Source organism: Rhineura floridana, chromosome 16 (assembly GCF_030035675.1).
Source record: "Rhineura floridana isolate rRhiFlo1 chromosome 16, rRhiFlo1.hap2, whole genome shotgun sequence".
Lineage (NCBI taxonomy): Eukaryota > Metazoa > Chordata > Lepidosauria > Squamata > Rhineuridae > Rhineura > Rhineura floridana.
In genome coordinates this window covers 27,187,535-27,199,705 of record NC_084495.1, presented here as the reverse complement: position 1 = coordinate 27,199,705, position 12,171 = coordinate 27,187,535, and the positions used below count along the sequence as shown (strand labels likewise).

General features: G+C 43.9%; 1 protein-coding gene across 1 annotated transcript in view; it reads left to right on the top strand.

Annotated features, from left to right (window-relative positions):
• Positions 1-5,784: 5,784 nt before the first annotated feature.
• Positions 5,785-12,171, top strand: part of KLHL4 (kelch like family member 4) — a 50,650-nt gene continuing 44,263 nt past the window's right edge. Inside the window, exons 1-2 of the mRNA XM_061598742.1 lie at positions 5,785-5,848; positions 6,314-6,819. Coding sequence (XP_061454726.1) covers positions 6,392-6,819 — 428 coding nt within the window. The 5' untranslated portion in view covers positions 5,785-5,848; positions 6,314-6,391. The remainder of the gene's footprint in view (positions 5,849-6,313; positions 6,820-12,171) is intronic.

The window sequence follows — 12,171 nt, the reverse complement described above, 5'->3', positions numbered from 1 at the left end:
GATAAAGAAGTGTATGTGATTGTCTGCAAACGACCCTACTGTACAAAGGTAATTTTTACATTCATCTTTCCACCGAATTTTGTCTCTGGCTCCACCCATCACTGGCACGTGGCCCCTGGAAGGCTGTCCAGAAGGGAATGTGATGCTTGAATTGAAAAAGGTTCCCCAGCCCTGCTGTAAAGTGCTGTTTATTATTTATTTATTTAAAATATTTCTACCCCACCCTTCTACTTTACAATAGGGCACTCAGGGCGGCTTCCAATAAAATCGCACCCATACATAATAAAACTATACACAATAAAAACACAAGACATTACAGTAAATTAAAATACATAAAATACAATTAAAATACATAAAATACAATATGCATATATATATACATACACACAGACATACACATATATATGGTATATATAGGGAAGTGATAGTTTTTACTGCTTTGTTCTGTTTTGTTTTTATTTATTTATTTTGCTGACTGTTACGCTATGATGCGGGAATCACCTTATTTTATAGTTAGTTACTGCAAATGTTATTTGTTATTTAATTTTGAGAATTATTTAATTTTGAGAACTGTATTATTTTATTGATGTGTTATGTTTTATTGATGTATTATGTTCGTGTGTTTTTTGTAAGCCGTCTTGAGGGCCTTTGGGCCATAAGGTGGGGTATAAATTTAATAATAAATAAATTTAATAATAATAATAATAAATAAATAAAAAGACAAAAAGATAAAAGATTAAAAATAAAGAGCGTTGTCAGGCTCACCCGTCAGTCCCTCCCAAAGGCTCTCTGGAACAAGATAGTTTTCACAAGTTTCCAGAAAACCATCAGGGAGGGAGCGGAGTGGGCTTCTTGAGGCAGGGAATTCCAAAGCTTGGGAGCCACAACTGAAAAGTCTCTTTCCTGCGTGCCTGTCAGTCTGACATCTTTCATTCCAGGCATGCAGAGGAGACCAGAGGGAGATTATCTTAAATCCCGGGCACTCGGGTACACTGGTTCAAGACCGTTTAGGGCTTTAAAGGTCAAAAACAGCACTTTGAATTGGGCCTGGAAACAAATTGGGAGCCAGTGGAGTTGATAAAGAACAGTTTCTTCTAATCAGCCCCTACTACACACTGCTTATGATGATGTCTGTTGTGTATCCCTTAGAAGATCATTTCCCCACGCTTCCCCAAAGAGGGTTGCCAGCCTCTTTGACTGGCCTTGTGCTTGTGCTTCCTGTGCCTTGGCATCAAGAAAGTAATGGAATCTTTCTCATTAGTTATTTCAATGCCTGAAAAAGCTTCAGCTTGCCTGCTGGAATTCTGTGTCATTCTATGTGTTAAAAACATAGGTTTCTGTTCTGTTTTGTTTTAGTGGCGATTCCATAGTCTCATAGTGTTGAGTGAACAGACCTCACCAGGGGTGCTTTGCAAACTTCAAGAGCAAACCTTCAAAGAGACAGGTGCTTTAGACAGTGCTCATTTTTTAAGCGTTGGTAATACCCAGATGATACACTTTTCATCACCCCAGAATGGTGCTGCGTTGACAGAAAGCATGCTGAGCACACCACAAAACAGGAACACCTTCATGCAACCTCATACTTAAGCCAGATTCAGATAATATGCTGTTAGAGTCCCGCCAGGATCAATTTACGTCTGCTAAGTTGTGGATTCTCTGTTTTTTCTGTTGTTCTTGTTGTTGCCATTTTTTAAATGAAACAACTTGCTGAGCAAGTGCTTATACAAGCACACACTCAGATACATGGGACTAAAGAAATAAAATGCAAAGCATTATGGATGTCAGAGCAATTAGACCCCAAAACATTATACAGACTTGGCAGTCTTATATTCTTTCCCTGATTTCCAGTTTTATTTTACATACAACATAAATGCTGAAGTTTAGGGAGGGGCAAAAATATCAATTTTGGTTTCTTATTTTTCCAATCTTAAGTTTAGCTCTCCACATTTCCATGTCAATTTGCTTTTAAAAATAAGAAAATAAGAAAATAAACAAGTCCTCATTAAAATTCATCAGCATTTCAGTGTGAATCTATCCTAATATACACATGGTTGTATGCAGTTTTTCCTAATATACACATTTTTGCTAAGCTATTTTCTCTATTGATTGGTTGATTGATATCCCACCCTTCCTCCCAGTGGGAGCCGAGGGCTGTATTCAACTAACGCCTATTCAGAGCAGACCCATTGAAATTAATGAACCTAAGTTGTTATATGCCTTCAAGTCGATTACGACTTATGGCAACCCTATGAATCAGTGACCTCCAAGAGCATCTGTCATGGACCACCCTGATCAGATCTTGTAAGATCAGGTCTGTGGCTTCCTTTATGGAATCAACCCATCTCTTGTTTGGCCTTCCTCTTTTTCTACTCCCTTCTGTTTTTCCCAGCGTTATTGTCTTTTCTAGTGAATCATGTCTTCTCATGATGTGTTCAAAGTTAACCTCAGTTTCATCATTTTAGCTTATAATGATAGTTCCGATATAATTTGTTCTAACACCCAATTATTTGTCTTTTTGGCGATCCATGGTATGTGCAAAGCTCTCCTCCAACACCACATTACAAATGAGTTGATTTTTCTCCTATGCACTTTTTTCACTGTCCAACTTTCACATCCATACATAGAGATCAGGAATACCATGGTCTGAATGATCCTGACTTTAGTGTTCAGTGATACATCTTTGCATTTGAGGACCTTTTCTAGTTCTCTCATAGCTGCCCTCCCTAGTCCTAGCCTTCTTCTGATTTCTTGACTATTGTCTCCATTTTGGTTAATGACTGTGCCGAGGTATTGATATATTACCCAATATTTTTGTATGTTATTGTCAACAATATATGCATTTTTATGGACATTATCACAGTGTCCACTATCACTAATATATACATTTTTGTACACATTACTTGGATGGGGCACTGAATTGAAAAATTGAAAAAACCTGAATTTTGAAGCAAGACTGTGCTCACCTTTAAATGTGAACTGAACTGAATTTCTCTCCCATCCCTACTGAAGATAGAAGGAACCAGGGGTGTAGTCATCTAGGGTTGTGGGGAATCATAGACCCCTTACTTTTTTGGGAGCAGGGTCCCAGCCAGGTCCCTAAGCATGAGACAATCATCATGAAAGCATGTTGGCCACTAAGAAGAATCCTTGTCCTTTCATGATTGCAGCCAATCAGCATGAAAGGGGGTGAGTCAGTCACTGAGAAGACTCTTCTCAGTAGTTAATACACAGTCTCCCCTTTCATGTTGATTGGCTCTTAGGGATGTCCGCTGTAGTGGAGTGTGGACTTGGAGATGATATGGAGAGCAAGGGAGATGAGGGAAAGTGAAAAGGGGGCATGGCTGTGAGGGGGTGTGGCCCTGACTATCATGAAGGGACCCTTCACTTCTGAATTTGCCACTACACTACTGGACGTGACATTGTCCCATAATGGCTGGGAGCCAAAGCTCTGTGGGAGGATCTCTGCAGTGTATATGGAGCTCTGAAATAGAAAGAGCAAGCAGAGATCCGAAAGAGGCAGCACAAGCACAGGCCAGGCAATGTTAAGCCCTTAGCAAATTCTCTGATGCTAGCAGAAGATGAAACTAATACTTAACTCTCCCATTGAAACACATATAGGAATAGAGGAAACTGTCTTCTACTGACTGAGATCATTGGTCCATCTAGCTTAGCGTTGTCTATGCTAACTGAAGGCAGCACTCCAGGATTTCAGACTGGGGTGTTTTCCAGCCCTACCTAGAGATGCTGGAGGTTGAGGGTTGTATTCATCTAAGTCCTACTTAGAGAAGACCCACTGAAATTAATGAATTTAAGTTCGTCACGTTTATTAACATCAATGGGTCTACTCTAGGATGAGCAAGTGCAGGTCTCTGACCATAATAAATGACTCAACTTGCCTTGACTAGTATGGAACACCACCCTGAATCTAGGACCTTCTGCATGCAAAGGGGATGTTCTGCCACGGAGTGATGACCCTTCCCCAGTGTGACAAATGAGACAACAGGCTGTATCTGATGTTCTCTGTCTGCTAGCTAAAGGGCTCTATGTGCTAGTGGAAGGGTTGCAGAATGGAGGAATGCAGCACAACAGTTGCGCTAGCAGAAACGTGTTGCCCACCAGATTGCTCAAAGGTCCACTTCTGCAAAACACTTCACTAGTAGACCAAGTATACTGCTAGGCAACTTAGCGCTCCATTGGATACTATCCTTAGGTGCAATCCCTAGGAGGACATCCCAACATCACTAGAATATATAATCTGAGGATAACTCGTTCTTGTGGAAGGTTGGTGGCATCTCAGCTACATAAGAATTGACATCTGGAAAACAGGCTTGCTATTTTTAGACAGAACAGGGGTTGCCAACCTTTTTGGGGCACATTTGGAATGTTGAGAACGTGCCATGAGAACCATTCACAAAACGGTGGCAGCTGTAGAGAAGCGGCACGGCACAACATGGCTGCTACATCTAAAACAGCAGAAAAAGAGAGAGGGCCACAAAATGGTGCAGACATTTCTCCCCTACCACCATCAAGGAAAACAAGGCGGCTACATCAGCCACTCCCACACTTGATCATAGGGAGAAGTTTTTTGCATCTCTCCTCTGTTCAGAATGCAAAGGAGGATGGGTGTCCAGTCATGGCATACAGTGAAATGTGGGCATGTTTAAGGGGACGTGTTCAACATTCAGTAAGCTGAGCTAATGCAAACAGGAAGTGAGCAGGTGGAGCAAGCTGTCTGTTGTGCATTGGGAATTTTGGAAGGGATCTTTACTGAGACTTTTGCAGGCACCATAGGAGGTACTGGCAGGCACACTGGGGCACCATGTAGTAGATCCCTGACATAGAGATTACCCTTTCATTCCAATAAGCAAAGCACCGTGCTTGGAGTCTTTGTTATAGAAAGGTTGTCATCTTTGACCCCAGGTGCTCAGGCAGTGCAGTCAGTCTCTGCAAAATGTCGCTCTGTGTGAACACAATCCACCTCTCCAAAGACTCCACCATCCTAATGGCTGGCATTTGAGTATTTCATAACATTGAAACTACTGCGGAACTTTCAATTCATACGTTGATTCCCTAGCAATCTCCCAATCAATAGCATATTGGTTACAGACATCACTGCACTGATTCTCTCTCTCTCTCTCTCTCTCTCTCTCTCTCTCTCTCTCTCTGTGTGTGTGTGTGTGTGTGTGTGAGTGAGTGAGTGAGTGAGTGAGTGAGAGAGACAGAGGGAGACAGAAAGAGAGGGAGACAGAGACACACAGAGAGAGGGAGAACAGAGGAGCCGGATGGCATGAGGATATTTACATGGGCACTTAGCCAGGAAATAGGGTTGTGTTTTCCATAGATATGCTTCTTTAGGGAGGGCATCTCATCTAAATGTTTTGGGTTTCCTCTGCAGCCTTTCATATAGTGAAGGTAAATTGCACAATATTCTACTCCTAGAAATTGAGGGGAGGGGGCGGAGGAGAGAGAAAGCAAGCAAGCATTTATGCAAGACCAACCATGGAATTAAAAATCAAACGCTATCTCCTTCATTTAAGGTAAACTTCTATGATCCTTGAGGACTCCCGTTTCCAGTCATTGCACATGTTTTTTTCACAAAGACATATGACAGATTCTGAAAAACCGAACTGCTAAAGTGTCAGGCCATCAGCAATCAAACGTTTAACCCCCCCCCTAAAACCCGCCTCCTGTCAAAGCCCTGTCTAAAACCTTGCGTCCCATCCGTAAAACTGCACGGCCTGACTTGGAACGAAACCTGACTGGATCTCATTGCACGGGCCTCGCCTCCAAGTCAGAAGGCGGTGCAGCCGGACACCCTCCTGATCATATCAATGGGTCTCGCTGCCAGGTAAGCGCGCGGAGAGCATTGCAGCCCTCACGCGGGGACGGGGGATCTCTCCAAGCCAGGTGCGTCCTGGCGTGCCTGGTAGGAGCGCGTGGAAGAAAGCAGGCGCGTTTTCTTTTTGACGCGCAGCTGAAGTTGCAGGCTCAGATCCCTTAGGATGATGGGAGGCCGGGTGCCGTACGCCAGACCGTGCCGCTCGCCACGGCGGCGCGCCTGAGTGCGTCGTGGGGAAGCCGAGCCGCCGGGTCGTGTAACGGCAGCTGCTCTGCCTGCGCTCAGCTGATTTACTTGGTCATTCTGCCAGGACGGATCTCCACCTAGACGGCTAGGAAGAGCTTAGCAGAAGCGTCGGTGGCGCGTACGAAAAGGCTGAGCGAGAGCAAGGCAAGGAAAAAACACGAGGGCGCCAGGCGTTTCTTTTCTTTGGTTGGGTGAAGAGGAGATCAAGAGGGTCCGTTTCCTTTCTAGGACAACAAGATCTGATGGCGGTGTGATCGCGCGCTCTCCCTCGCTCTCGCTCCGGCTTTCGCTCCGCAACTTGCAAAGATGTCAGTCTCGGGCAAGAAGGAATTCGACGTGAAGCAGATCTTGAGGCTTCGCTGGAGATGGTTCAGCCACCCCTCGCCGAGTTCCACCGGCACCGGAGGTTGCCTGCAGCAGGAAGGATATGAGCACAGAGGGACCCCGGTGCAGAACAGGCTGAAGAGCCACTCGCGGGACAGGAACGGGCTGAAGAAAAACAACAGCCCAGGCCATCCCAACATCCTGGCGCCAGTGCCCGGCCCGACGCCGGTGCCCCACCGGCCGATCCAGACCTGGCCCGAACAGCGGCAGCACCTCATCGAGCATCTGCAGGCGGCGGAGGGGACGCCGAAAGCTGCCAGACAGGAGGACAGCGACCGAGAGGAGCCGGAGAAAAGCACCCAGGAGCTGCAGATGATCGCCGAGGAGAGCAAGGACGAGTCCCTCGACAGGTGGGAACCCCCGAGGAAGGGGGTTATGGCTGCTATGAATAATTTTTGTTCTATCTATCTATCTATCTATCTATCTATCTATCTATCTATCTATCTATCTATCTATCTATCTATCTATCTATCTATCTATCTATCATCATCATCATCATCATCATCATCATCATCATCATTATTTATACAGCACTTTCAATGTGTGCGGGCCGAGGAACATAGGACGTGCAATTCGACAACTCTATAATGTTTTTAACTGTAATTATTTTTAGAATGTTTTTAACTGGAACGGTTTTTTGAGTGTTTTAAAACGGTTTTGAGAATGCTTTTTAATTGTTTTGTTGATGTATTTGCTGCCTTGGGGTCCTTCAGAAGGAAGGGCAGAATATACACAACAACAACAACAACAACAGCAACAATAGGAAACAACTGAGGAATGGCAGGGAAATGGAAGCAGATGTGAAGAGGGTAATCATGGGCATCTATTTCAGTTACATAGGCTTGGTTATAGGGGGATATAGAAGGGGAAAGAGCATCGCTCTGTTGAAGAGCATTCCCCTTGCATGCAGAAGGTCCCAGGTTGAATCCCCGGCATCTCCAGGTAGGGCTGGGAAGATTCCTGCCTGAAGCTCTGGAGAGCTGCTGCCAGTCAGTGTAGACAACACTGAGTTAGATGGACCAATGGTCTGACTCAGTATAAGTAAGGTGAGGTCTTATATCCCTGTTAAGGGTTTGTGTACCTAAAGTGTTGCAGAAAAGATGGGCAGGGGCCTAAACTGCTGTCCCTCTCTCTCTCTTTTTAAAAAACCTTCTCACTTTTGCTGTTGTCTTGGAACTACAGAAATGTGAATGAATATACAGACCAGCTCTTAGGAAATATATATATATATATACATGAATGATCTGGCACTTTAACCCAAAGTGAATGAACTCCCTTCCACTAAAATTGCACCCATTGCACTCCGCTGAATTCTGCTACGTTTTTGTGCTTGACATTTCCTGTTTGTGAGATGTTTGTGAAGAACAAGGTCTTTCACGCTTCTCCTGATTTCTATCCCCCTTCTCTTAGTATTTCCAGTAGCTCTGCAGAGCATGTTCATTTATCTTCTGATAAAGGATTCCACTCAAAACAGTCCCTTTGCTGTGACTTTATCAATAAGTTCAAACTTTGATGAATGGAAAATGTTGGGACAGACACACACACACATACACGAATGTATGTGCATGCGCGCACACACAGCCTTAAGCCTCTTCGTTGCTGCTGTTTATTGCCTTAGTGATAAATATAATTAACCTTGAACCTTGCAGGAAAGCGGCAAGGAGCTTTTTAAAGGTTTGTTTTCAATTGCAGTAATCTCCCTGGCAGTTTGCTGAAATGAGAACCCAAGGCCACAATCCAATGCAGTCAGTCACACACACTTACATGCGAGTAGGGATGGGATGGATGAGAATTTCAATTCAGTTTGCATTTCGAGCAGATTCTATCAAATCTGCGCTTTCTGAAACAGTATGAGTATCAAAACACAGCCATCCTTTAAAATTTGCATTGTTTGCCAACCAGACAATGTTTGTAAAAATGCATATATTAGCGGCAAGTGTGCATAAAGTGGACTCCTAGGAGGAAGGGCGGGATATAAATGTAATAAAAAAATGAGTATGTGAGTGGAAATAACATGCAAAAATGCATTGTATGATGAGAAATGGCTTGCAAAATTGTGTACATTAGTCCAAACTGTCTAGAAAAATGAGTTTATTAAGATAAATTTGCTCTAAAATACTGGAGTATATTCATGAGGATTTTTTTTAAAAAAAATGCAAATTGCTATAGAAATGTGGAGAACTGAATTTAAGATTTGAAAAATGAGAAACTGAGAGAACCAGATATTTCCATCCCTACTTGGGAGTAAGTCCCTTTGAACTGAATCGGGGGCTTGCTTGTCAGGCAATATACATAGGACTGATGTGCAAGTCTGTCATCTTAGACACAAGGAACTTGACCCTCTAGAAATAGGTTTCCCTGCATTAACTGGGGCTTACAACTATGTCAGTGATTCATACATACATGCATACATACATATATACTTTATATACACAGTATAATTAAATTTGGCCCTTTCTGTGCATGTTTTTTAAATAAAAATGTTGTGTATAAGATTTATCCAAGGTTGCAAAGCCTGCAGAAAAACAACAACTTACACATACCACATGAGACACAGTTGATTTTTATTTAATTTGGTCAGGATGCATATGTGTTTGCTGCAATATAGATTGCATTGCAAAATGCCATTTTAGTCTCAGGCATTTTTTTGGCTAAAAAAAAAAGATAGACAACCTGCTTTTTTATTACTTCTCATTGCTCTGGATTCTGACCAGGAGTGTGCTTTTTTGGGAGCAAGGTCCCAGCAGGGTCCCTATGTCTCCAGCTACCTACAATCCAATCAGTGTGAAAGAGGACTGTATTAGCTACTGAGAAGAGTCTTCTAACATGTTTCCTTGTCATTTCCTGCTGATTGCAGCCAATCAGAGTGAAAGGTGGTGAGCCAGCCACTCTTCTCAGTGCTAACACTCTCCTTTTTCATGCTTATTGGTTCCTAGGGATGTCTGTTGTTGTGGGAGAAGGCATTAACAAGGATCTCATTCCCAGAAGGAGAAAAAAGGGATGGGAGGAGGCATGGCTGTGGCTATCATGAAGGGACTCTACACTTCTGAATTTGCCACTACACTACTGGTTCTGACTCTTTCAAATCTATATCTGGACAATGCGAACAAGAGGCATGTCAGCTTATTAAAATCTGTAGGGGACTCATTCAGTGTTTAACACCAGTGTAATTCTGTGCTGACTTTGACAAGAATACAGCAACATACTTAGTAATTGGATTTCCCTTACGAATTTGCACTTTTACTCAGAAGTAAGTCCAACAGAGGCCCATGCAGTTACTTCCAAATAAACATGTATGAGAGTGCAACTTGAGCATGACGCCTGATATGAAGAGCAATAGATATGATGGAAACAGTGGAAGCTGATCCATTAGGGCAAGTGGTGCACTGCCCAACGAACATCAATCTATCCCCAGCTAGTCCCCATCTGCTTATCTTCTTACTTACAACCATTCCAGGGGGTAGCATTGCCTATTAGCTTCCTGCATCTCTCAATAGAGAGATGAGGATGTGGACAACCAAGAGTTAGTTGGCTATTCCTATCATTGGTTTTGGCTTCGCCTATCATTGTCTCAGGTTCCACCAACTGTTGGTCTCTATGGGTGATATTCAATATTAGTCCTGCTCACAATAGATCCATTGAAATTAATAGACACGACTAATGTAGGTTCATTAATTTCAATGGATCTACTCTGAGTATGACTTTGTTGAATACACCCCCTGTTTTCTGCCCTACCTGTCCCAATGGGCACCAATTACCACTGTCTGGATACATCCCTTTCTCTGATAGTAGCTGACCAAAACTGGGCCAAAATTTCTCAGACAAAGAATTTGCTCATAAATGTTCCAATTTTTTTTCTTGTTTGAGCTGAACTTTTGGAAATTTTCAGTTCTACCCTGGAGAATATTCAGCAAAATGGCCTCCCCATTTCTAAATCCATGAATCAGGTGGGGAATTTCAGGTGCAACAATGCCCCCCACTTTTCATACTGTTTAATATTCAATAAGATTATTGAAGAATGCGAATGGGCTTGGCACCTCTTCTTTCCAGTCCTCCTCTGTTGGTCCATTGCTTCCTTCATCCACCAGTCAGAATTGCATTCAGCCTTACCTGAGCTAAAAACTCTCAGAAGAAAATTTTCTGAGAATTCTTTTTGGCCCCACCAAAACCGTTGAAGAATTCTGCATCCCATCCAGAGATTGTTCTGCAAAATACTCCCCACTCCCCAATCTTGCCTCCCACAATAAGGCTGGAGAATTTTGGGAGGCCATGATTGCTCAGCCCACTCATAAACTCAACAAGTCAGCTGACTGCTGAGATGCCTTCAGAACTGTGTGGAGTTTGGCCTTCCCTTGAGAATCTCTATGCACCCTACAGCTGCCATGCAGTTGCCAGGGTGTTGAACCAGGGCCAGGAAAATCACAATATAAGGCAGTTCCATGTACCAAGTTTTGGGCCTGATATGGAAAATGTAAGTACCACATCAGGCTATCCAGCCCAGATTATCTACTTCAAATGGGAGCATCCAAGAAGGAGGTCCTGCCCACTGCATGCTACCTGATCCTTTTAACTGGAGACACTGGGAATTGAAATCTTGACCTGCATGCAAAGTGTGTGCTCTCCCACTGAGCTACAGGGCTCCTCAGCAGCTCTCCAGGGACTCAGGCAGATGTCCTTCCCAGTACCTCCTTCTTGAGTTAATTAGAGATCCTAGGGATTGAACCCAGGGCCTTCTGCATGCATAGCAAATGCTCTAGCACAAGTCTATGGTCCCTACCTGGATTGGGCAGCATCACAGCGGTGTCTGTAAATGTGTTTTGCACCCCTAAATTGCTAGTCTAAGTTCCTAGATTGGAGAAATAAACAGTTAATAGCCTTTCTGGCTAGGGGCTTCAGCTTTGACATAGGAACGAGGCGTATATTTATTACTTATTACATTTATACCCCACCTTTCTTTTCATGATAGAAACCCAAGGTGGCTTACATAGGGTTCCCAGGTGGTCTCCCATCAAGGCACTGACCAGACCTGACCCTGCTTAGCTTCAGCAGGGTGCTGCCCTCGTGTGCCTTCAGGCCATAGCATGAGTTGATTGCAGTTATACAGGCAGGACATAAACTCAAGTAGAATATCTCTGCTTGTGCTGATGGTGGTGGTGAGACCAGTGCTGAAAAGTGCATTTACTTATGTGAGAAAACCGCCTGCCCATGGAGCTATGGCCTTTGCCTTGCTGCTTCAGATATCTGAAAGTTCCATGACCAATAGCAACTCAGTGATGGTTGGTGTCCGTTGAGACTAGTAGGTGGAAGGCAGGGAGCCCAACAGTAGATGGAGCCAGAGCCAGTGACAGACACGGAGCCAACAAATTCTAGTTTGGTCCCCATCCTCCTCCCTACAAGGGGCAACACTGAGACTAAGGAGGCGGTGGCGGCTGACTGGCAGGGCCACCACCAGGTCTGGTTGTAAGTAAGAAGGAAGCCAGGTGGGGGTTGCTGAGATCAGAATGAGGATGGTGGGGCGGCACCCCAGTCTCCCTATTGGGCCAGCCTCCATTGTCAAACCACTAGTAGATCTATCCTTCATGAAAGCAGCTGTAGTTAGAGCACCTGTGGCCAGAGGGTCACTGATTGCTATATTACTCTGTTGCACAGGAGCCCTGCCAGGGGCTCTGTGCAAAGTGTCCTCTGCACCCCTTCCCCTGTCA